The sequence below is a fragment of the Solanum lycopersicum genome, chromosome 2, assembly GCF_036512215.1.
Source record: "Solanum lycopersicum chromosome 2, SLM_r2.1".
In the NCBI taxonomy this organism is placed as follows: Eukaryota; Viridiplantae; Streptophyta; class Magnoliopsida; order Solanales; family Solanaceae; genus Solanum; species Solanum lycopersicum.
The window spans coordinates 61,528,562-61,552,418 of NC_090801.1; the positions used below are offsets into that span (position 1 = coordinate 61,528,562).

General features: G+C 30.0%; 2 protein-coding genes and 1 pseudogene across 2 annotated transcripts; 2 read left to right on the forward strand and 1 right to left on the reverse strand.

The window, feature by feature from the left end:
- The first annotated feature begins 778 nt into the window (after positions 1–778).
- On the forward strand, positions 779–2,444 carry LOC101265881 (glutathione S-transferase F11). The gene is made up of 3 exons (XM_004232621.5): positions 779–1,327; positions 1,430–1,478; positions 1,777–2,444. Exons 1-3 carry the CDS (start codon positions 1,181–1,183, stop codon positions 2,271–2,273), a joined length of 693 nt encoding a protein of 230 aa, XP_004232669.1. The 5' UTR covers positions 779–1,180; the 3' UTR covers positions 2,274–2,444.
- A 160-nt stretch (positions 2,445–2,604) lies between these two features.
- On the reverse strand, positions 2,605–5,408 carry LOC101265090 (trans-cinnamate:CoA ligase, peroxisomal-like; annotated as a pseudogene).
- An 11,515-nt stretch (positions 5,409–16,923) lies between these two features.
- LOC101264780 (trans-cinnamate:CoA ligase, peroxisomal) lies at positions 16,924–19,107 on the forward strand. The gene is made up of 2 exons (XM_004232618.5): positions 16,924–17,318; positions 17,417–19,107. Exons 1-2 carry the CDS (start codon positions 17,121–17,123, stop codon positions 18,944–18,946), a joined length of 1,728 nt encoding a protein of 575 aa, XP_004232666.1. The 5' UTR covers positions 16,924–17,120; the 3' UTR covers positions 18,947–19,107.
- Positions 19,108–23,857: the final 4,750 nt, after the last annotated feature.

Here is a 23,857-nt window from a genome sequence, read left to right on the forward strand (position 1 = left end):
TGTAGGAAAAAATAGGCTAATTGAGTTGATTAATCTAATTTCACCCAAAAATTCCTCCACTATACACCAAGTCACTAGCCCTTTTAAATGAAAGTCTTAACATCATGCATATTGTGATTTTTACACTCTTAAATACTCTCCGTTTTGATTTTTCATGTGTTTGATTTGATTTGAATTTGAAAAAATAAAAAAGATTAGAAATAGTACTAATTTACATAAATTTTATAGAATTTAAATCTAATTACATTATTTTTGTTCCTTTTTTTAAATTGCAAAAATCTCTCAAAAATTTATGAATTTCAGATACTTTATTAGACCTCGGGATACATCACTGCACATTCAGATACATCAACAGACATCTAGATACATAGAGAAGTGATGTATCCGAAAGGGAATAAAACATTCAGACACACATGAAAGGGATGTATTTGAGAGGGAACGGATGGATATGAGAAGGATAGAGATGTACTCTAAAGAGGGAAATGATGAATCTGAGGGGGGATTTTTTATTTTTTTCAAGAAAATGATTGAAAATTTTAAAGATTATGATAAAAATAAGATATATAACTTTTCCTTGTTTTGTTCTACTACGTTCCTTTTTAGTTTTTTTTTACACGACGTGTTTGAGGCAAACAAATTTGATGATCTTAAACATGTCATGTAAAATAAAAACTAAAAAATTATAATTAAAATAAAAATAGTACAAACAAATTGAAACAGAAAGAGTAAGCTGGACTTTCCACGTCGTCCGATTAATATTATTATTTGATCAGTCTTTTGGTAAGTGGGACTTTCCACTCGACCACATACTGGTTGCTGCTCATCTTCACGTGCCAACCCCCAATACAAGAAAATTGTTAAATATTCAAGTCCATCAAATGTACGTACAATCATTTAACCAGCAAGTACAACTGTTTTAAGCAATTCACTTTCTACTATTCAGTTCAAATACACTCACTCTGTTCCACCTAATTCTCATATGACAAGTACAACCTCCACTACACTAGTAGCTCTTTTTCTTTGGTCCTTTGTTATTTTTTTCATGCTAATGAAATTGTCTATTTAAGAAGAAAGTATATATATCTATATATATGGTCAATTATTGATCACAAATAAGAAGATTATTAGAAATTTCAACCTGGTGTACTAGGACATCACAACAAAAAAAAAAAGAGGAAAAATGGTAGTGAAAGTGTATGGTTCAGCAATGGCTGCATGTCCACAAAGGGTCATGGTTTGTCTTATAGAATTGGGAGTCGATTATGAACTTATACATGTTGATCTTGATTCTCTCCAGCAGAAAAAACCTGATTTCTTGCTTTTACAGGTAATATTTTAGTTGTCGCTTTTAACTTATCAAAAGAAAATCATATTTACTCATAACATTAATTACTTATGCTTCGAATCGCTTTGTTATATATTCTTGCAGCCATTTGGACAGGTTCCTGTCATTGAAGAGGGCGATTTCAGGCTTTTCGGTAACTATATACTATCATTATTAAAGCCAGGCCCATTGAGGCAAATCAGCCCACTCCACTAGAAGTACCAATATTAGTTCAAGATAACATAACCCACTTAGTTATTAACTCAACGTATTTGGATCCACCCAATTAAGAGTCGAGGGAATTGAGTTATGGCCCATTATTTTAGGACATTTATTAAGTCAATTGATTTTAACGCTCAAATCCTCTTATTGATGTGGGTGAACTAGGTCGGTTTTTTTCTTTATTTAATTAAAGATGGTAACACGTAAATTTTGTTTTTGATTACTTTCAGAATCTAGAGCAATAATAAGGTACTATGCAGCAAAATATGAAGACAAGGGAAAGAAACTAACCGGAACGACATTGGAAGAAAAAGCTCTAGTAGATCAATGGCTAGAAGTGGAATCCAACAACTACAATGACTTGGTATACAACATGGTACTCCAACTCCTCGTATTCCCTAAAATGGGACACAAAAGTGACTTGATCGTCGTACAAAAATGTGCCAACAATTTAGAGAAAGTGTTCGATATCTATGAACAAAGGTTGTCCAAGAGTAAATACTTAGCAGGAGATTTTTTCTCCTTAGCTGATCTAAGCCACCTCCCTAGCCTTAGATTTTTGATGAATGAAGGTGGCTTTGCACATTTGGTGACTCAAAGGAAGTATTTGCATGATTGGTATTTGGATATTTCAAGTAGGCCTTCTTGGAGCAAAGTGTTGGACTTCATGAATTTGAAGAAATTAGAGATGTTACCCGGCCCACCTAAAGAAGAAGTAAAAGTTTAACAAACACTACAACGCCATGATTATTCTGTTACGAGTGGCATGGATACTGAGAATTCATATTGCCAACTCTGTCTATCTAATCAGTTAGGTTTTGAAATTGAAGCGTTTTGTGTTTCGTTGTGTTGTAATCACCAAAAATAAAATAAAATTGAACTATGGGTTTACCATCAAGACATGTAACATATTACATATCCGCAATAACCAATACCTTAATGACAAATATGATCAAATTATATGGAAAACAGAATAAATAATACTTGTTGATAACATCTTTTTTTCTCTCGATTCTGCTAGGCATTATTTCTGCCAAAAAGTATCTCCAGAAGATGAATTTGTATAAACAAAATGTGTCTCATTCTGTCATTACTTATTTATAGAACCATCGAAAAAGACTTTTGACAGCTATATGAATATGAAGGTGATGGTGTTACAATCTTTTTTATAAATTAAATCACTAAAGACGAGACAAAGCAAGAATCTGCTCTTGACTTTGATCGTGTATGCTCGAGGCTTTTCCCTTTTGACTTGGTTTGATTTTTTGCTTGTTTGATCAGACACAACAAATGTCTTTGCCACTGCTCTCAAATGATTCTTCTGCACCTTCCCTGTTCCTGTTTTAGGCAATTCTTCTACAAATTGAACCTTCTTTGGTACCATGAATCCCGGCAAGTTTTTCCTACAGTGTGCTATGACATCTGATTCTTTCAAGTTCGAGTCTTTCCTCAATATAACAAAAGCACATGGACTTTCACCCCACCTTGGATGTGGCATTGCCACAACAGAGGCCTCCACAACATATGGATGTTTCAGAATTGCACTTTCTACTTCTACGCTGCTAATGTTCTCTCCACCTGATATGATCACATCTTTGCTTCTATCTTTGATTTCCAAATACCCATCTGGATGAATCACTCCCATATCCCCTGTGAAAAACCAACCATTCTTGAATACTTCTGAATTTGCTTTTTCATTTTTTAAGTACCCTTTCATGATACTGCTTCCCCTCAGGCATATTTCCCCTGCTGTTTTCCCATCACGAGGCACACTTTCCATATTCTTGAATTCCTTCACATCAACATCAGCAAGTGTTAGTATGCCCAGCCCTTGTCTTGCCTTTAACCTGGCTTGTTCTTCCCTTGGTAATTTGTTCCAATTGGCTTGAAACTCGCATATCAGGGCTGGTCCAGTGGCCTCCGTGAGCCCATAGGCGTGGACCACGCGGAACCCCACCCTTTCGATTTTTTCGAGTAGTGGTGCTGGTGGGGGTGCACCCCCTACAAGAACTTGTACTGGGGTCGTTATTCGGCGCTGCTCGTGTGGCTTGGCCTCAAGGATTATGCTGAGAACTATTGGTGCAGCACACATATGCGTTACTTTGTGTAACGCTATGTTGGAGTAGATTTCTTGGGCTGTTGTATTGCGGATACAAATATTTGTGCCACCCCTTGCAGCTATTCCCCATGTGAAAGTCCAACCATTGCAGTGAAACATTGAGAGGGACCATAAGTAGACAGGCTCAGTACCCATCTCCCATCCCAAAATCAAACTCAAAGTGCTCAAAAAAGCACCTCTGTGGCTGTAAACTACTCCCTTTGGCTCTGAAGTTGTACCTGATGTATAGCTCAAGGTAATGTTGGGTTATGGGTCTTTTTTCCCTTCCTATGTAGATAAATAAAAGCCCAATTTGGACCAACCCATTTTTGTGCATAAGCCCATTCTTATGAGGCAAATATAAGCCTATTTTAGGTCTTATTTTCAGATTTTTTAGAGAGAGTTTTTCAGCAGCCAAAAGAGAGAAAAAGAGAGAAATTCGCAGTAAAAAATCCAGCCATAACAACCAACTTCAAATTGCGATTCCCGCTTCGTTTCTTGTCCGATTGAGCTGATTTTTGGACAGCATATTATCTTCATCTCAATCTTTGATTAGGAACTGACAGAGTTGGATTTGGTGGTCTGCAGCTTCAGTTTTGCTGTCGTGAACAGTAGCTGCGAAATTGGTGATTTTGCTCCTTTAATTCTCTAGATTTGGTGCAATCTTATTTTGTTGTTGCTCGTTGTTTGGCACTTTGTTTTGTGGCCAATTTTGGAGAACAATATTGTAACTCTTGGTGATTATAGTGGAGCTTTTGGTCCCGTGGTTTTTTACTCTTCACATCGAAGGGTTTTCCACGTAAATCTTGGTGTCTTGTGTGATTGGTTTATTATTGTCTTGTTATATTTGTTTGGTTGAATTACTTGCTGCCTTACTATCATATTGCTTGTGGTTGTTTGTTTTCTCTTGGTTCAAATCGAAAAGGGAAAGTATAGACTTGGGTATTCTTCCGCTGTTATCCTGTCAGGCATTCTTTGTTAGTGCCTTGTCTTTCCCAACAGGTAATTGGATCCCATTCATCATCAATATTCTCAACGACATATTCAGGGTTCCCTTGGAATACCAACTGCTCGTATTCAAGCTCCCCTAACCGGATTCCAGCAGGGGAATCAAGGTCATCAATGACAACGACAAGAGGTATTGGCATTTGAAAGTCAGACATTAGTATTTCAATGGCCTTTTTAGCTTTGTCAATGTATTCATAGTCGATAAAAAAGATCTTGGCTTCGGAGTGCTTGAGAATAAGGGCAACATTTTTAGCGTCCAGCCTCGTATTGATGGCGTTGAGTACAGCCCCTGCCATCGGCACAGCAAAATGCATTTCTAATAAGGCGGGTACATTTGGTGCAAGGACCGAGACCTACATGATCATAAAATATTTAACCTTATTTAAAATATGATCATATATACTAATTACACAGGTTAATTAATTTAAAATGTGAATCTAGATAGACTTACCACGTCGTTCTTGACAATATTTAAGGACTTTAACGAGGAAGCGAGGCGACGACAACGCTCATGGTTTTCACGCCAAGTGAATCGAATATTTGCATAAATAATAGAGGTGCGGTTGGCATAAGAATTAGAGGCTCTGGTTAAGAAGGAAAGAGGAGTAAGAGGCACATAATTAGCTCCACATTTAGGTAAATTGTCCATGGGATCTAAAAGTGTAAAGTTGAATTGATTTATAATTTGTTACTAATAAAAGTGTATGTTATGGAAAAGGTTTGTAAAGATAGGCTATAGAATTTGTGTAAGAGATGCAGCTCAGCGTTCTGTTTATATAGAGAAGAATCTCAGCCTAATTTCCCATGTCCATTTGGCCCCCTAATGGTTGTTTAGATGGAAATAATAAGGAAGTTGCGGTGAATGTGTAATACTAAAACCATATGCATCGACCTATACTACAGACGCGCGCACAAAAAAAAACAGTTCTTAAAAAAGGGACTAATAATCTTGAATGTTCTAATGTCTGGTAATTTTCACAATTTTTTTATAACGACAAGAGATTGTTACTTTAGATGTGTATAAGTAAAATCTCGCTTCAATACGAAAGCTGGCAAATTTTATTGGGAAAATTTTGGCGGGACGAGCCTAAACCACTGAGTCAGTTGTCACACAACTTTTTGTCACTTGGCGTCACCAATTTACCCAACTGGGACAATAACCTTAAGCCACTTATGTTTTAAACAATTCACCAATCCATCACTATTCGGATCGCTAGAGTAAACTTCTTAGTTTTGCGTTAAAATAATAATTTCAAAAAATATATAAAAAACATTATACTCTCTTCATTTCATATTAATTGAATTTTTGAATGTTTCACACCTCCCTATGTCCACAATTGTTATCATAGTAAGGTCATGCATACCTCTCAAGAAAAATTTAATGCGAAATTTAATTTGACTAATATAATCCTACAATATCAAGAATATCAAAAGTCCACATAACTTTTCAATTGAACTACACAATCATTAAGGGAAAATTTGAAAAAAAAAGACTAATTGTTTCTTGACTATTTAAATTGATAATTAATCTTGAACATCTACTTTTAATAAATTTACCAAATAATTGTAGACGGATGAAGTAATTAAATATAATTTTCATTTTTACCTTTATTAATTGTTGTCAAATTCAATGAAGTCATCACAAAGGATAAAATTAAAAGAATATTTTAAAAATTGAACAACTAAATTAATTTTAAAAATAAAAAATATCTCAAAAGTTTAAACAAAAAATAATTATTTAATTCCTCAAATTCAAATAATATCACACAAATTACGACACAAACCCATTTATACTGAGACGCTAAATTCTACTCATTAAGGATAAGATAATCGATACAGACGAAGACATAAAATGGGTTGTTGATTGAAGCAAAAACAAAAAAAATGATTTTGTTTTTGTTCCATATGACGTGGGGTCAACTGATTTCATATTACATAGCAGCTCCCCTAAGGAACATAACTACCAAAAGAATATTATTTTAGTGCAACTTCATTAATTTATTTTATTTATCGATACATTCACACCACAAATTCAAATTTCAAGATATTGTCCAACATAAATAATGCTTCTACTTTTCCAACTTCTTAACAAAGAGTGTGTATTTACTTACTTATTTTCACGAAAAACAAAGAGCTGTTTGTTACACTTAAATAGAGTATCACAAAAAACAAAAAGTATAACTTAGATATCATTAATTCACAATTTATGTGATAAAGTTTATTTTTAATTTATATAAAAGAAACTATTTTTTATTTAATAAAATAATTTATAATCATATAAAATATTTTTTATAAATCAGACTTTTATGTTTTAATATTTATATGTATATTTTTAAAGTTAACACCAAACAAATAATACTCACATGAATTACGAGAAAGAAAATAATTTTTGGAGTTCTTCCCCTCTCCCTATATATATTATATAATAATACAAAATTAACCACATCATTTCAAGCCACCTGTTTTTGTTAAAAAAAATTATTTAGTTTTATTTAATCCACATGTTTTGGTTTAAAAAATATTATTTCGTTTTACTTAAGCCACATGCTCCTGTTACCCAATTCACTGTTATACTTGGTTGCTGTTTATTTCTCTTCTCTCACGTCTACTTTGAACGAATTCTATTAAATGTACACCAAAAAAATCTTTTTTTAAATTTTTTTTTGATAACAACTTTTTACGTTATATATTTAAGATCACAAAATTAAAGATAATTTTGTGAATTTGACATAAATTTAATTTAGGACTACATATTCAAAAACTTTTTTTATTTTTTAAAATTTCGTATCAAGTCAAACTATATAATTCTTTATGAAACGAAAGGAGTATTAAAAAGTGTTTTTTAATATAATGATAAAACTTTTCCTTGGGAAGAAATGTTCCTACATTTCTCAATTTACACTTTACTTAAACAAATACCCGTGATTTTACAAAGATTTGTTGATCCAAAAAATTAACAATATTAGTAGTAATTAATTACCATTTTAATAGAATCCCCTCATGTGATATGAATAATCTATTTATATCAAACATGAGTTACTTCTAACTAAATATCAAATACTGAATTATTTTTAAAATATACATAAAATATGAATTTACGGATAATGATATATTTACATTCAAAATAATAACTGAAATCACAATTTGAAACCTGAAGTCCTATTTTATTTTTGAAGACTCATTTTAAATTGAAGTTAAAACTTATGCGGATTCATAAACTAGCATTTTATTTTTGAAGGATATTTGAAAATAAAGCTAAAATATTATTTTTTTTAAAAATGATTTAATGTTTTTTAAAAAAGTTGAATTATTTTTTTTGAATTTGATAAGTAAATAAAAATATATTTCTCTAAAAAAAATTTAGATAAAAATAAAAGAAGGTCAACTAATATAAAATATTAATTTCTCGAATGAAATTTGTTTTGCCTATACTCATCGGAAGAGATATATTCCTTTATTCATAAAAAATAATAAAATAATTTAGGAAAAATGCACGGGTACTCCTCAACCTATGTCTCAAATTTCAAAGATACACTTACACTATACTAAGATTCTATTACTCACCTGAACTTATTTTATAAATAATTTTCGATCCCAATTCGATTTACGTGGCACTAACTTGAAAAAAAAATCAATCAACGTTGGACCCACAAGATAGTGTCACGTAAATCGAAAAGGGATAGAAAACTATTAATAACATAAGTTCTGGAAAGAAACAGGACCTTAATTTAGTACAAGAGTGTCTCTAAGATTTCAAACATAAATTAAGAAGATACTTGCGCATTATCTCTAAAATTATAAACGAAACACGAATTTTTTTAAAAACGAAAGGTGACTAAAACACCAGAAACGGGGACTACCCGAGCTAATGATAGAGGCAAGAACACTTTCCGGCCAAGTCCCATTAATTGATCATAACGATATCGTGGAAAAATCCTATTTGAAATGGATGGTGTGAGTTTGTCAAATGCTCGACAAGCCGCTACATTAGCGGCGCATAAACTATGAACTCAAACACAACCACAAATTTGATGATGTCATTCTTATCTGAAAATTCTAATAGTAGAAGAAAGGAAGTGGTGAAAAGTTGGATTAGAATTTTTGCTATTATATTGTCTTCCACCAATTCCTCTTTCTTGTCTACTTGAGGATAATAATAATATGGACTTTTGAAAACTACCTAGCATTTTGGTGGACAAAAATTAATTATTGTCATCACATTTTATTTTTTTATTTTTATTGGAAACGTTCACTCCCAAGAATTTCTCTTTAGAATACTGACAAAGGAAGTTTAGTTCTTTTCCTTGTATTTTCAGTAAGAATTTCTTGGAAAATGTTTAAACTGAGAAAAATGTTTTTCATTTTTTCAAGAATTCCTCTAAGGAAGACAAATCTTATAAATTAGATGACTAAACAAATCAATTAATTTTGAGTTTTCTTTTTCACTCATTTTTATTATCTAAATTACGTATAAAAAAGATCACATATAATTTGTAAAAATCGTATAAATTTCATGATATAAAAGCTAATTACGTCTAATCTCTAATTTTTTGTGAGTTACAAAAATCCCTTAAAATTATAGGTTTTCGGATACTTCACAAACACTTGGCTCACAGGTGTATCGGAGGGATATTAAACTAATTTATAATATGAGAAGAATTACAACTTATAATATTTTTTTATATAATTTTTGAATATCAAAATTTTAAATATTAAACTAATTGAATTAAATTTTATATTAAAAAATTAATCAAAAAAATCTTATATAGTAAAAATGACGCGTAAAAGTAGACGGAGAAAGAAAGAACTACAGAATTCGTGTATTGTTTGTCAACAAGGACAGTTAGGAACGACTTCAATTTGACTGACTATCAATTTGAGCTAACTTTTCAACATCTAGAAAAATAAGTTTCTTTCTTTAATTCCTTTTGTAATTTCACCAAACTTTCATGGAAAATGATTTCACAGAAATAAACGTTTCCAAGTCTAGTGAATTTATATGCATGCGTCATTTTAATTTGTTGAAAATTTAAATTCCAAGTTTTGTTATTTACAAAGAGAGCCTCTATCTAGAATCATGTTCAATTTAGCCTTAATACTAATATCGAATTTCATATGAGAAAATATTTCAATTGATTAGGGGAGTGCACTATTTGGATTAAATCGAAAGATCAAATCAAATTAAATTAAATTTTAGTTTGGATTGACTTTTTGGATTCTTGGTTTGGTTTTGAATTTAGAATTTACTTTATTTAGTTTTTAGTTTGGTTTCGGATTTAGAAAAATAAAAACCAAAAAATCGAGAAAATTGAATTTTTATATATATATATATATATATATATATATATATATATATATATATATATAAAATTAAGTTGGAGTTAACCACTTTTGTCCCTTTTTAGATATTTTTATTATGATTTAGTTTATTTTCTTATGTTTGGACATCTATAATCGATATACTTTTAAGTATTATGTTTTACGTTTTAAAAGTTACGTTTCTAATTATTGATAACCGATTAACTAAATCGAAAAAAACCCAAACCAAAAAGAGAAAAACCAAACCAAACCAAATTTATTTTGGTTCGGATTAGATAACACTTCTTCAAAATCAAAAACTAAAAAACCCAAACCAAATAGCATAAAACCGAATCGAAAAACTGGATGCATACCCATTAGCACAAAAAAACAATTAATAAAGATTTTCTATTTTTATAATTTGACCAAAGTATAGTTAATATATAGAGTTTATATATAGTAGCATCAACCATGCATAAATTAAACAAGGAAATTAACGTTGTTAACGACTTTTGCTGAAAATTTTATCTTTAAAAAAAGGGTCAACAATTATTTAATTAAGTGTTATACCGAAAAAAAGCAAAGGGTTTGATTTGGCATCGAAAAATGCTAAGAAATTGTATAACAAAGTGTTCGATGCAACTAAAACTACTCTTTCTTGACTTGTAAGTATTACTTTGAACACAAAATAACTTTGAAGAATTTCTCTTTGTAATAAAAAATAAATTCATAGTATTGAAGTCCTTGTATTTCACGTACCATGAAATTTCTTGAAAAAGTTTAGACAAAAATAACATAATTTTGTAGAAAATATAGCTGTGCACCATTTTGTTGTTAGTGTAGAATTTATATAGGAAACTTACGTAAAAAAATATTTATTATTTATAGCAATAATATTTTTTTTATTTGATCACTTTTAATTCATTTCTAATATAGCTTTAATTCATATTACAAACATAAATTTATTATTCAAATATAATACAAGTTTTAATGAAGGATAATACATTTATCACACATTTTAATACAATTACAATACAATGTGACAATTTTTTACCAAACAAACATAATATATTTCAAAAACAATTATAATTCAAATATATTGCATACATAATTCACTTTTAATACATATTACAGATTTATCACAATATTGCTATAAATGATAATAAATAAAAAGTATCGCTAAAATCAGTAATTATTTTAAAAATGTATTTATTCACGTAATTTTTCCAATTTATATTCCAAATAAAAAGTCCTCTTTTCTACCTTCACTTTCCTCACTCTTTACTCCAAATATTCCATTTTACATGTTAATTTTGAAAGACTAGTGGGAGGGGGAAAAAGGCCACAACGTAACTATATAACCCATCTACGGAATTTTTGTCTCAATTTATATGACACCTTTTTATATTTTGAGAATCAAACAGTTTTAGTTTGATTGAAAATTTACACATGAAATCTTTATTTTTTTTTGAAATGAACTTTATATATTTGTAAACTACGTAAAAAGTACTATGAATCACAATAATTGATAATTCAAAATGTTTAAAATATATGAAAAATTTACGATCAAAGTTAGACTTGTTAGACTCTTGAAATCCGAAAGATGATATATAAAATAAGATGGAATAGATATTTGCTAAGTTATAAATCGAATATATATATATATATATATATATATATATATAAAATGTCAAAATTATCCTTTTAAATGAGTGATGAAGGTATATGTCATATCTTTTCATCATTTTTTCTCTTTTTATAGAAAGCTAAGTTTTTATATCAAGTGGATGTTATATATTAATGGTAGAACCACGATGCTAGAGTAACTTTTGGAAAAAAAGAAGTAGTTGTCATTCTTTATTTGATTTGGAGTACATAATTATATATGCATGAGACCAAGAGGATGCAAGAAAAGTATGTTTCAACTATACTTACGGCCCATGGGCTTAATAAAAGTAGCTTTAAAAAAGTACTTTTGAAAGTGCTGAAACTTATTTTTAAAATAAGCAGTTATGTGTTTGGATAAAAGTGCTGAAGTTGTTATGCCAAACGTGAAAAGGGAAAAATAGAAGAAAGAGATGTTAGGGTTATATGGGTAATTTGGAGATTGTATAAAAATATTAAGGAAAAAAACATAAAAATGTGGTCAACTTAAAACAGCTTATAAGCTAAAAAAAAAAAAGCACCCCTACCCCAGCTTTTAACTTTTGGCTTAAAATAAGTTTTTTTTAACTTAAAATAAGCTATTTTGAATATTGTCAAACAGTTAAATAAGTCAAAAACCAGCTTTTAAGTCAGTTTGACCAGCTTTTAAGCTGAGCCAAACAGGCTCTTATACTAGAAAAATGACTACTAGCTTGGATTCATACATAATTTGACTAAAATATAATCTAGAATATGGTCCCATGAACAAGTACAGTTAGTCATGACTTTCATTGACTACAAAATCTAGCTTTTAACAATCAATTTGTGTTAAAAGAAAAAAGTTTGAATGAGAGAACTTTGAATTCCATGCTTTCACATATGCAACTAATAAACCCCTTCTTCACTTTAATATCTTTTATTCCTACTTAACAAACTTCACAAAAAGAAATTAATATCCTTCTTGGTCTATATATCAAACAAAGTAGTTTATCTTTATCTTTTTAATCAATTTTATTTGGTAATATTTTCAATATATAAAAAAATAAGACTCATAATTATCAAACATAGAAAGATGTATCGTTACCAAATATAGCAAGTATATATATTTTTTCTAAACATATAGTACAAAACAACACTTCAAATCTCACTGCATAATTTTTAAAAAGTGAAAAGGTGGATTCGATAAAAAAAATTCTGACTCCGTTAGTAATAATAACAATATGCTATTTTATTTGTATTTTACCATGAAATTGATGTTTTAATTAAGTGGGCTCCTTTTAGTTTGTTCAGTAGTATTGTTCAAACGCTTCATCAATCATACAAAGAACATAGAAATAAAGGCAATTATTTAATTTGACGTAATGATGTCCCCCTCCACTCCCCATCAACATCCAATCCCAAATTATTTTCTTAGTTAAATTACTATAGATATTTTCAAAATATTCATTTTTCAAAAAATAATGTAATATAATTTTCCTTGTACCAAACACACTCTAAGACCAAGTCTCGATCTTAACCTACATTTTCTTCTTGGGAAGTTTCAAGTTTGTTACTAAGTAAGAATTTAAAAAAAAAAAACGAAAAAATGAGTTTGTTGCATGTGGAAGTCAAATAATTGCCATGCAATTAGTCCTTTTGAATTTTGATTAGTAATAAAATATATTTGTTGACTCTATTTTTAAAAGCTAAATTCTATATTCAATGAAAGTCATGCTTCTAACTGTCCTTTGTTTTTTAAAAAATAAATTTCTACTTTGATCAACTTATGTCCCAATTATATATTTAATATATATGGTCTTTAATTCCGATCATGAGAATTATGGTAAAATAAATGTATTTTTAAATTTCGTATTCCTTCAATTAAATATTATTAACATTATTATTTGGAGAGTTTCACCAAAAAAAAAAAACATAGCTTAAAGTTTTTCAAGAGGCTTGTATCAAATTCTGAAATCCGTCAAAAAAAATAGTATTAAATAACTACTTCCGATAAAAGTTAGGATAGAATATTTATTCCTAGTATTTCAACTATGTACATTTTCTATTGATTAAAGATCTGACCTAATCGACTCAATTAAAAGACCGTGGTTGTTATCTCTTATCTAATTCAATAATTTTCTTATTCCATGGAAGTTCATGATGAACATACAAGGAAAAGACTTTATAAATTATTCCAAATATCTTGTTCAAGAGAAAAGTGTTGGAAAAAAAGTTCTGAAAAAGAAAGCAACATGACAAGGGATTATATTGGCCCCTCCCCTCATTCTTCCACTATTGTGCTTGGTAAAGTTTCTGAAAAATTCACTATAAATATCCATTAATCATAATATTGGAAGACAATAAAGAATAATTGGTGATAGGCATTATAATAATTAATAGTAGCCACCACTCTAGTTTCTCTTCTTGTAATCACAACGACCTCATAATTTGCTATTTCTCTATTTCCAAATCAATTAGTATAACTAGTTCTTTTAAAAAATAAATATTAAATCACTAATTAAATTTTTATCTATCAACATACTACGAATAGTCTATTTTCTATTAAAAGCCACTCAGATGTGTTACTTCTGTATCAAAATACTTTTATTTTTATTTTTTAATGTCAAACCACATAATTTTCTTAAATATTTAATATATTGTATGAAAAAAATTGTAATTTATAATATTTTTCGTAGAAATTTTTGAATATCTTAACTTTTTTGTTGGTATTAAATAAATTCAATCAAATTTAACATTTATAAATTTGTTAAATGAATTCTTAAGACACAAAATATTTTCTCTGTCCAATAATACTTGTTCACCATTGATTTTTCACATGCACACATTAAAAGATACTCCCAAACATTTCTAAAGGAAATTTATTTAATAATAAAAATAAAATAGATAAAAAATAATAAATTATTTCTTAATTTTTCAAATAGGACGTTTCAATATATATAGTTTGAAAGGAATTGATTATGATTCTAAACTACTGTTGGTTTTGTATGATGAAAAATATCATAACCAGTGTTGAACAGACAATGGAGGGTGGTAATCAATCACCTTTTGTATTGGACATCCCCTTTTTATCGGGAGTGTGGTGCACACTGTTCAATAAAAGGTTTATAACGAGCAAAAAGTATGAACAGCTCGTGGCGGATTTAAAATTTTATAGTTATAAAATATTTAATTATTTTTAGTTTGAATTTGTTATTAAAATCCATCGCTCAATGTACATATTTGTACAAGTTACTAGACTTTTTTTATATAAATAATTGTGATGACTCCAAAATGTAATGAGTGCTCAAGCATTCATAAGCTTGATTGCTTGAACATAGATCCACCATTTAAGTGCACCACCAATATTTATTCATAATTTCCTTTTTTAAAAAGATTTAAAATAAATAATATAATGATAATTTATTTCATTTAGTATAAAAAAAGATAAATAATATATGTTAAGTATACTATTAACATTGATATTTTAAGAACAATAACATATATTAATTCAAATTAGATCTAAAATTTCATCAAAAAAAGTCGAGTAAATTTCAATATTTACAATAGCGCATGATCAAATTATTTATTGTAGATAAAATTTCAAAAGATTTAGTGGGAATCTATCAGTAGTGAATGAGCGTTGCACTAAAAAAATATATTCATACTCTTACTTGTTCCTATTTTACTATTTTCTTCGGTACTTTTTAGTATGTTATTTTTTAGATTTTACTTGTATATAACAAATTAAGTTTACAATTTTATTCTTATTTGATATACTTTTAAAATCAATTTTTTAATAAATGAATAAATTATTCATCTTTTTTTAAATTTCTTTTTGTAAAGATTTTTTAAAAAAAAATTAGATTTTATAGAGTAGTGTGGTGGTTAGAGTAATAAATAAATGTATGAAGTAATTACAATGAACATTAATTACTTATTAGTCTTTCTAGGTTGCTGAAATATTTATTTTTAATACTAATTAATAACAAAAAAACTAGGTATAATAGAAAAAATATTATAATTTATTCATGATTTCATTCATTGAAATGACAAATATGATGGACCAACTATTTATAGTAAGGATGACATGTAAAAAAAAAGAAGTATAATAAAAATAGTTTTTCATACACATTAACAAAAAATGTTAGTAAATCTTTTTAGCATTAGTTATTGGCATTAAATTTAGTGTCGCTATTAATTTTAAGGACATTTACAAAAAGAACAAATTGTCACTAAAAATAAATATTGACAATAATTAAGTAATTACAACTAATTAATTGTCTCTAAAAATTATTTTAAATTCTCGTAAAAATCTATAGCTAAAGTTTGTTAATTATATTTTGAAGACAAAAATACATACGGTTGACAAATTTTTACAAACAAAATAGCACAACAATATATTCAAAGAACGTAATTATTTAAAACCTACCCAAAGAAATAAAAGATGTTTTTTTTGTCATTTACTCTGATGTGCTATATGATTTTTATTCGCGTTTCCCCCAAAAAAATTGGTTATTGAGATATGAATTTGATAAAATGTTTTAAGATATTTTTTTTTTGTCACCACACGTTATATGACCATAGGATATTCTTTTATAGATTTTTTGCTTAAACGAACAACCCTTTTCTTGGCATTGTATGTTCAATGTTATGAAATTGTTTGTATCCCAGGTAAGAGAAAATGATCAAAATTGGTCCTTAACCTATGATTTTCATTTTATTTGATGTATAAATATGATGGAAAAGTCGTGAATATATTTAAAAATGAAATCAAATTGGTCCTAAATCATATAAGTAAAGATAATCGTTATTCTTATTTTTATTAAAACAGATGTTTTTGGTATCAAACTACCAAATAAATATATATTATTGTAACATTCGATACGATTTAAAATGCACATCAAACTTCATAACCCAAACTTGGAAGAGACATAAAAAATCCTTCAAAGATAGAACTTGAAGAAAATCGCAAGTTTATAGTAAATAATATTAAAGGAAGTCTAAGATGCCGAGAGCCTTAGTCTATTTTAACAACAAACACAACGATTTTCTTTACTTATATGTCTTGGGACCAAATTGATCACCTTTTAAATTTAAATACATTAAAAATCATTTCCAACATATTTATACATTAAATATTTATAGTAAATATCAAATGCACTAAGGTCAGTTCACATTTCTTTTCTCTGTTTGTTAAAATTTAAGGGTGAAGGAACTAGTTACGTGGCTTTTAAATACTTGTTGAGGGCATTTAATAGTCAATGTCAAAGTCTTTTTTTTTTTTTGTTTAAAGTTTAAATTATGAAATACTCCATGTGTGTTAAGTAATTGGTATTAGCATAACACATTCACTGTAATTTCTCAATTATTTCCATCTAAACAACCATTTAGGGGACCACATAGACGGGGGGCTAAATTTTCTGTATATAAAGCAGAACCCATCAGCTCCATTTCTTACACAAATTTTCTATACCTCTCCAAAATACAAAGTTACAAACCTTTTCCAAAACACATCATTTTATTATTAGTAACAAATTGCAACTTCCCATGGATAATTTACCTAAATGTGGAGCTAATTATGTGCCTCTTACTCCTCTCACCTTTTTAACAAGAGCCTCTAATTCTTATGCCAACCGCACCTCTATTATTTATGCCAATGTTGGCTTCAATTGGCGGGAAACCCATGAACGTTGTTGTCGCCTTGCTTCCTCCCTTCGCTCCTTAAACATTGTCAAGAACGACGTGGTAAGTCTATCTAGTTAATTATCGCGAGTAATTCTCATATATGAGTTCATTGAGATTATGGTCATATATTAATGTGGCTTGATTTTACAATCATGTAGGTCTCAGTCCTTGCACCAAATGTACCCGCCATGTTAGAAATGCATTTTGCTGTGCCTATGGCAGGGGCTGTGCTCAACGCCATCAATACAAGGCTGGACGCTAGAAATGTTGCCCTTATTCTCAAGCACTCCGAAGCCAAGATCTTTTTTATCGACTATGAATACATTGACAAAGCTAAAAAGGCCATTGAAATACTAATGTCCGACTTTCAAATGCCAATGCCTCTTGTCGTTGTCATTGATGACCTTGATTCCCCTACTGGAATCCGGTTAGGGGAGCTTGAATACGAGCAGTTGGTATTCCAAGGCAACCCTGAATATGTCGTTGAGAATATCGATGATGAATGGGATCCAATTACTTTGAGCTATACATCAGGTACAACTTCAGAGCCAAAGGGAGTTGTGTACAGCCACAGAGGTGCTTTTTTAAGCACTTTGAGTTTGATTTTGGGATGGGAGATGGGTACTGAGCCTGTCTACTTATGGTCCCTCCCAATGTTTCACTGCAATGGTTGGACTTTCACGTGGGGAATAGCTGCAAGGGGTGGCACAAATGTTTGTATCCGCAATACAACAGCCCAAGAAATCTACTCCAACATAGCGTTACACAAAGTAACGCATATGTGTGCTGCGCCTATTGTTCTCAGCATAATCCTTGAGGCCAAGCCACACGAGCAGCGTCAAATAATGACCCCGGTACAAGTTTTGGTGGGGGGTGCACCCCCACCAGCACCACTGCTTGAAAGAATCGAGAGGGTGGGATTCCACGTGGTCCATGCCTATGGGCTCACGGAGGCCACTGGACCAGCCCTGGTGTGTGAGTTTCAAGCCAAGTGGAACAAATTACCGTGGGAAGAACAAGCCAGGTTAAAGGCAAGACAAGGGCTGGGCATACTAACACTTGCTGATGTTGATGTGAAGAACTTCAAGAATATGGAAAGTGTGCCTCGTGATGGGAAAACAACAGGGGAAATATGCCTGAGGGGAAGCAGTATCATGAAAGGGTACTTAAAAAATGAAAAGGCGAATTCAGAAGTATTTAAGAACGGTTGGTTTTTCACAGGGGATATGGGAGTGATTCATCCAGATGGGTATTTGGAAATCAAAGATAGATGCAAAGATGTAATCATATCAGGTGGAGAGAACATTAGCAGCGTTGAAGTAGAAAGTGCAATACTAAAACATCCATATGTAATAGAGGCCTCTGTTGTGGCAATGCCACATCCAAGGTGGGGTGAAAGTCCATGCGCCTTTGTTATATTGAGGAAAGACTCGAACTTGAAAGAATCAGATGTCATAGCACACTGTAGGAAAAACTTGCCGGGATTCATGGTACCAAAGAAGGTTCAATTTGTGGATGAATTGCCTAAAACAGGAACCGGGAAAGTGCAGAAGAATCATTTGAGAGCAGTGGCAAAGACATTTGTCGTGTCTGATCAAACAAGCAAAAAATCAAGCCAAATAAAAAGGGAAAATCCTAGATCATACAATCAAAATTATGAGCAGATTCTTGCTCTGTCTCGTCTCTAGAGATTGAAGAAAGACTTAACAAGTGTTTGAACTTTTTCTTTTTTCTCCTTTTGGCTGCAGCTGAGTTGTTTAACTCTCTCTAATCACATCTGTAATTGGTGTTAACTGTATGCGTTGTCTTCGGATATTTAGTTTTTAATACTTCAAGAATTTGTTTATAATTTCATGTTAATATTTTTTTTTTGAATGTTAGTTTATACAAGTTGACAAGAAGGTGATTATTATTTCTCAGTATAATCACTAACACTACCATCTATCACTAGTTACCCATGGGTATGTTTTACAATATTATTATCTCCCTATTTGTGTAATTGTTTTATCCTTATTTTTAATTAATTTTTTTAAAATTATAAATTTAATTTATTTAAATTACAAATTATAATTATAACTTATAAACTTCAAGATATTTAAATCTTAAAAACTTAATTAGACTTAACTTGCAAACTTAATAAGTAATTTTTTTTTAAAAAAAAGATATCTTTAGATTAAACTTAAGTAAAATATTAGATTATATATTTAAAAACTATTGATTTAAACTTAGAAAAATAAAAAAATATTCATATTTTCGTAATGCAAAAAAATTATTTTTTGAAATAACTAGATGTGTCATCCTGTTTCATTTCGGTCCGTTCCGATTCCATCCCGATATATAGTGAGACGGGACGGCTGAGTATCCGTCCTGATAATTCCGGTCCGGTTCATCCCGATACCGATCAACTCGTCCCGTTGCGGTATCGATTTGTTTCGATCCGGTGATCCCTTTTCGATTCATTGCTCAGTCTTAGATATAATCAAATAATTCTACTTAATTTGGAATAAATAGTACACATCGTTTGTTGTGCGAAGTGAAAATGAAAGTTAAATCACAATTTGATCTTCCTTTTTTGGGGATGATTGTATTTTATAGAGAAAATGACATAAATAGTCTCTTCATTATTGGAGTAGGTCTAAAATGGTCCTTTAACTATACACTTGACGAATATAGTCCTTTAACATTTTAAAAATTTCTCAGTTTTGGTCCCTTAACTATACATTTATCAATTTTACTCTCTTTACTATAAAATTACTGATTGTAGTCCTTTAAGTATTTAAAGATTTATCACGCTCGGTCTTTTTCCATTTTTAAAAATATAAATAGCTTATGTTCATATTACGGAACATGTCTCGAGAAATTAAATCTTTTAGCAATTTTTTTTGTTTCTCTCTCTCTGCTTCATTTTCTTCAAATTAACCTTATGCGAAGAATCTTAAACTTAATGATGCAAAATAAAATTCATGAGCAAAGAAAGTATAAATCATAAATTTATTCAATAAATGATAAAATAAAACATATTTATTGTTATTAATGACATGAATATGCTAAACTTTAATATAAAAGAAATAAATTATTTTCGTTAAATTCAAAGTTTGTACTTCAACGACTTCATTGAGCGAAATTTGTTTAATTTTTAAGAAATTGAAATTTATAAAATGGTATATTTGCAATATTTTGAAATAGATCAATTTTATTATTCTATTTATTTTATTTTACGTAAAGAATTTGAGTAAATTCAACAAAATTCATACTAATTAAAATATTCAAGTGCGACTTCAAGTCATTAAAACAATTACGTATATGCTTAATTTTATCACCCATTGAATAAAATTAGGACTTATATCTTGTTTCCTCATTAATTTTATTTTGAATCGCAGCCGTTATTGTTCTTTTTGTAACAGTAGTTTGAAAAAAAGGTGGGGATAGAGAAACAACTTTAAAAATGGGTTAAAGATTTACGTTCACGAATATTTTTATTAATATAAACCTAAGCTATTTGTATTAAAAAAATGAACAAAGACCAAACATGATAAGTTTTTTAATACTTAAAGGATTAAAATCGGTAAGTTTATAGTTAATGGAATAAAATTGGTAAGTGTATAATTAAGGGATCAAACCTGATAAAACTTTGAATAGTTAAAGGAATATATCCGTCAAGTATATAGTTAAAGGAATATATCCGTCAAGTATATAGTTAAAGGACCATTTTAGACCTACTCCTATCCTATATAGTTAAGGGACTATTTTATGTCGTTCTCTCGTGTTTTGTATGATAGAGCAATTTAACTAATTTTTAAAATTAAATTAAACTATATTTATTTGATATTTTAAAATAAAATTTCAACATTTAAAAATTTAGAGAGAAATTACTATAAATAAATAAAAAAATTCATATCAATAAGATGAAAAGTATGTCTTAAAATGTAGATAAAATTCATATCATTTGACTCTAAAAAAAAAAGACTATAACAATTAAAAAGAAACAAAGAAAATATCATACAACTTTGAATTATGCTTGAAAATAAATATTGTAAGAATTGATATCCTCAGTTGATTTAATGGATGGTCATCCACGTATATGACCAGGGAATTTATTCTTCCTTAATACCTTCTAAGTCAAACATGTTAACATAGGGTCATGAAATCCACCTCACGTGTGCAGGGGCAGACCCGTGTGGATTCCATCGGATTCACTTAAACATTATCGACAAAAACTTACAAGATAAATTTTTTATATTTATGTGAATATATATATTTTGAACCCCTTAAAAGACAATAACAAAATCTATAACCTAGCGACAGTTCCTCTTGAAATTAAGCTTCAGAGGGTTCTTCTTAAGGGTAGGCATAAACACCGGAAAACTGAAACACCAAATCGAACTAAAATTTTTTCAGAATTTTGATTTCGGTATTTCAGTTTTTGGTTCAATGTTCGATTTACTTTTTTGTATTTTTTGATATTTTGATTCGGTTTTCGGTACGTATTATTTTGATTTTTGATATTTCGATTTAAACCGAAATATACTATAATTTATATTATATTAATTAATAATTATTAATATTAAATAAATTTTCAAAAAAAGAAACCCTATGGCCCTATTCCTCTCTCTTTCATCTTTTTAGTGATTTTCTTTTTCTCTTGGTCTTTCATCTTCTTCTTGACTCTTTTCCTCTTCCTCTTCCTCTTCTCCTCTTTCGAGTTCCGCCAGCCAGAAGCAGCAGCCACGCCGGCCGTCCACCAGAAGCAGCAGTAGCAGCCGCGCTGTCCGCCAAAAGCAGCAGCAGCCGCCGCGCCGTCAAGCAGCCAGCAGCAGCCGCGCCGTTCGCCATCAAGCAGCCAGCAGCCGCGCCGTCCAACATCAAGCAGCCAGCAGCCACGCCGTTCGCCATCAAGCAGCCAGCAGCCGCGCCGTCCAACATCAAGCAGCCAGCAGCCACGCCGTTCGCCATCAAGCAGCCAGCAGCCGCGCCGTCCAACATCAAGCAGCCAGCAGCCGCGCCGTCTCAGGCCCATTAAAAAACCAAAATAAAAAATCGAATCGAATTAATAATAATCGAATTGAATTAACAAAAATCAAACCGAACTAAAATATTTCAGTTCGATATTCAGTACACAATTTACAAAATCGAAAACCAAAAAAAAATCCGAAACCAAACCAAAATACCGAATGTCAAACCCTAGTTCTTCTTATCCATGTGTTAGCGTTTTACATTTTTTTGGTTTCAGTTTTTTTTAGTTGCGTGTTATCCTGATATTTCAAAAAGAAAGAAGAAATTAAAAAAATCTTTGATGATTGACTAAAATATCAAATTTGATTCTTGAAGCAGGCCACACTTCTTAATTGACATTGAAAAGCCGAAACCACACTTCTCTCAGACTGCAGCCCTTTTTTAGTCACGAAAAAAAAATATTAGTATATTTTAATCAGAAAAAGACCATATACTATCGGTTCATTCAAATTATTTCTATATGTACACCAGTATATTTACTTCGTGGAGGAACAAAGATTTCTATCTCTACCCCCACGAGTTTTTATTCAGTTGAATTTAAAATTCAAAAGCGGGTATTTATATTAATTCAGATAGTTTTGATGATATTAATAAATTATGTTATGTTATTATTTAATTTAATTGAATGTTTAAGAAAGAAAATTATCGATTTTTCATGAAAAAAATCTCAAAGAAATATTTATTACTCCCTCTTTTCCATAATAACTTAAAATTTGAGTACATTGAACATAATTTTTTATTTTTATCTTTATTAGTTATTATAAAAAATGAATATTAGTAATAATTAATTTCAGTACTAACTCAAAGGGTAAATTGAAAGAATAATTTTAAAATAGTCTCAAAGATTGAAAACTTAAGTTAATTTAAAAAATAAAGAAGAATTCGAAGCTTAAGTTATTATAAAATTGAAAGAGTAATTTTTTTTTCCAGGAAAATTGATGTCCATTCATTAATTTTTAATTCCTTTTAAGAAGTTGTATATGTGCTTAGCTTAAATTAAATTATCCCAAACTATTTATGAGAGAATATCTTTTAACTCGAAATTATTTATTTTGAATTAGATCATCGGTTGAGATGTGGATAAGGTTGAGATTCAATTCCATATGGCTCATATATATATTTCTTCAAAAGGGATTGCTGATCATTTCAGTCTTTCTACATATAGTTAAAAAAAATAAAAATTTCATAACGAAAGAGATTGGTCCTTGTTCAATGTTCACTCATGATATAATTAACCAGTCTGTTATTTTTTTTATATATATTTAACTGCTTCGGGTCAACATCATTCGAGGCTTAAATAAAATTTTTATTCTCTCCAATATAAGGAGTATGTACTTAACGTTATTTTTCATCAATACTATCAATATGATCAACAGATCAATACTACCAATATTGCTCAACATATCGATACGACTAGTACCATCAATGCATCAATAAATCCTTGATTTCTCTCCAGGTACTTAGATGTGAGATTTTTACATGTATCAGAGTCGGGCCCGTCTCACCCGATGTTAGGGCCCCCAAAATCAAAATTGCCCACACACTAAATGCTTCGCGCTGGGTGTGAGGTGGGGTGTTAAAGAATG

Bases quoted from the DNA above. Each gene is read 5' to 3' on its own strand.
- LOC101264780 (XM_004232618.5), top strand. From the start codon at position 17,121: ATGGATAATTTACCTAAATGTGGAGCTAATTATGTGCCTCTTACTCCT. The intron at 17,319-17,416 runs GTAAGTCTATCT...ACAATCATGTAG, and splicing joins ACATTGTCAAGAACGACGTG to GTCTCAGTCCTTGCACCAAA.
- LOC101265881 (XM_004232621.5), top strand. From the start codon at position 1,181: ATGGTAGTGAAAGTGTATGGTTCAGCAATGGCTGCATGTCCACAAAGG. The intron at 1,328-1,429 runs GTAATATTTTAG...ATATTCTTGCAG, and splicing joins CTGATTTCTTGCTTTTACAG to CCATTTGGACAGGTTCCTGT. The intron at 1,479-1,776 runs GTAACTATATAC...GATTACTTTCAG, and splicing joins GGGCGATTTCAGGCTTTTCG to AATCTAGAGCAATAATAAGG.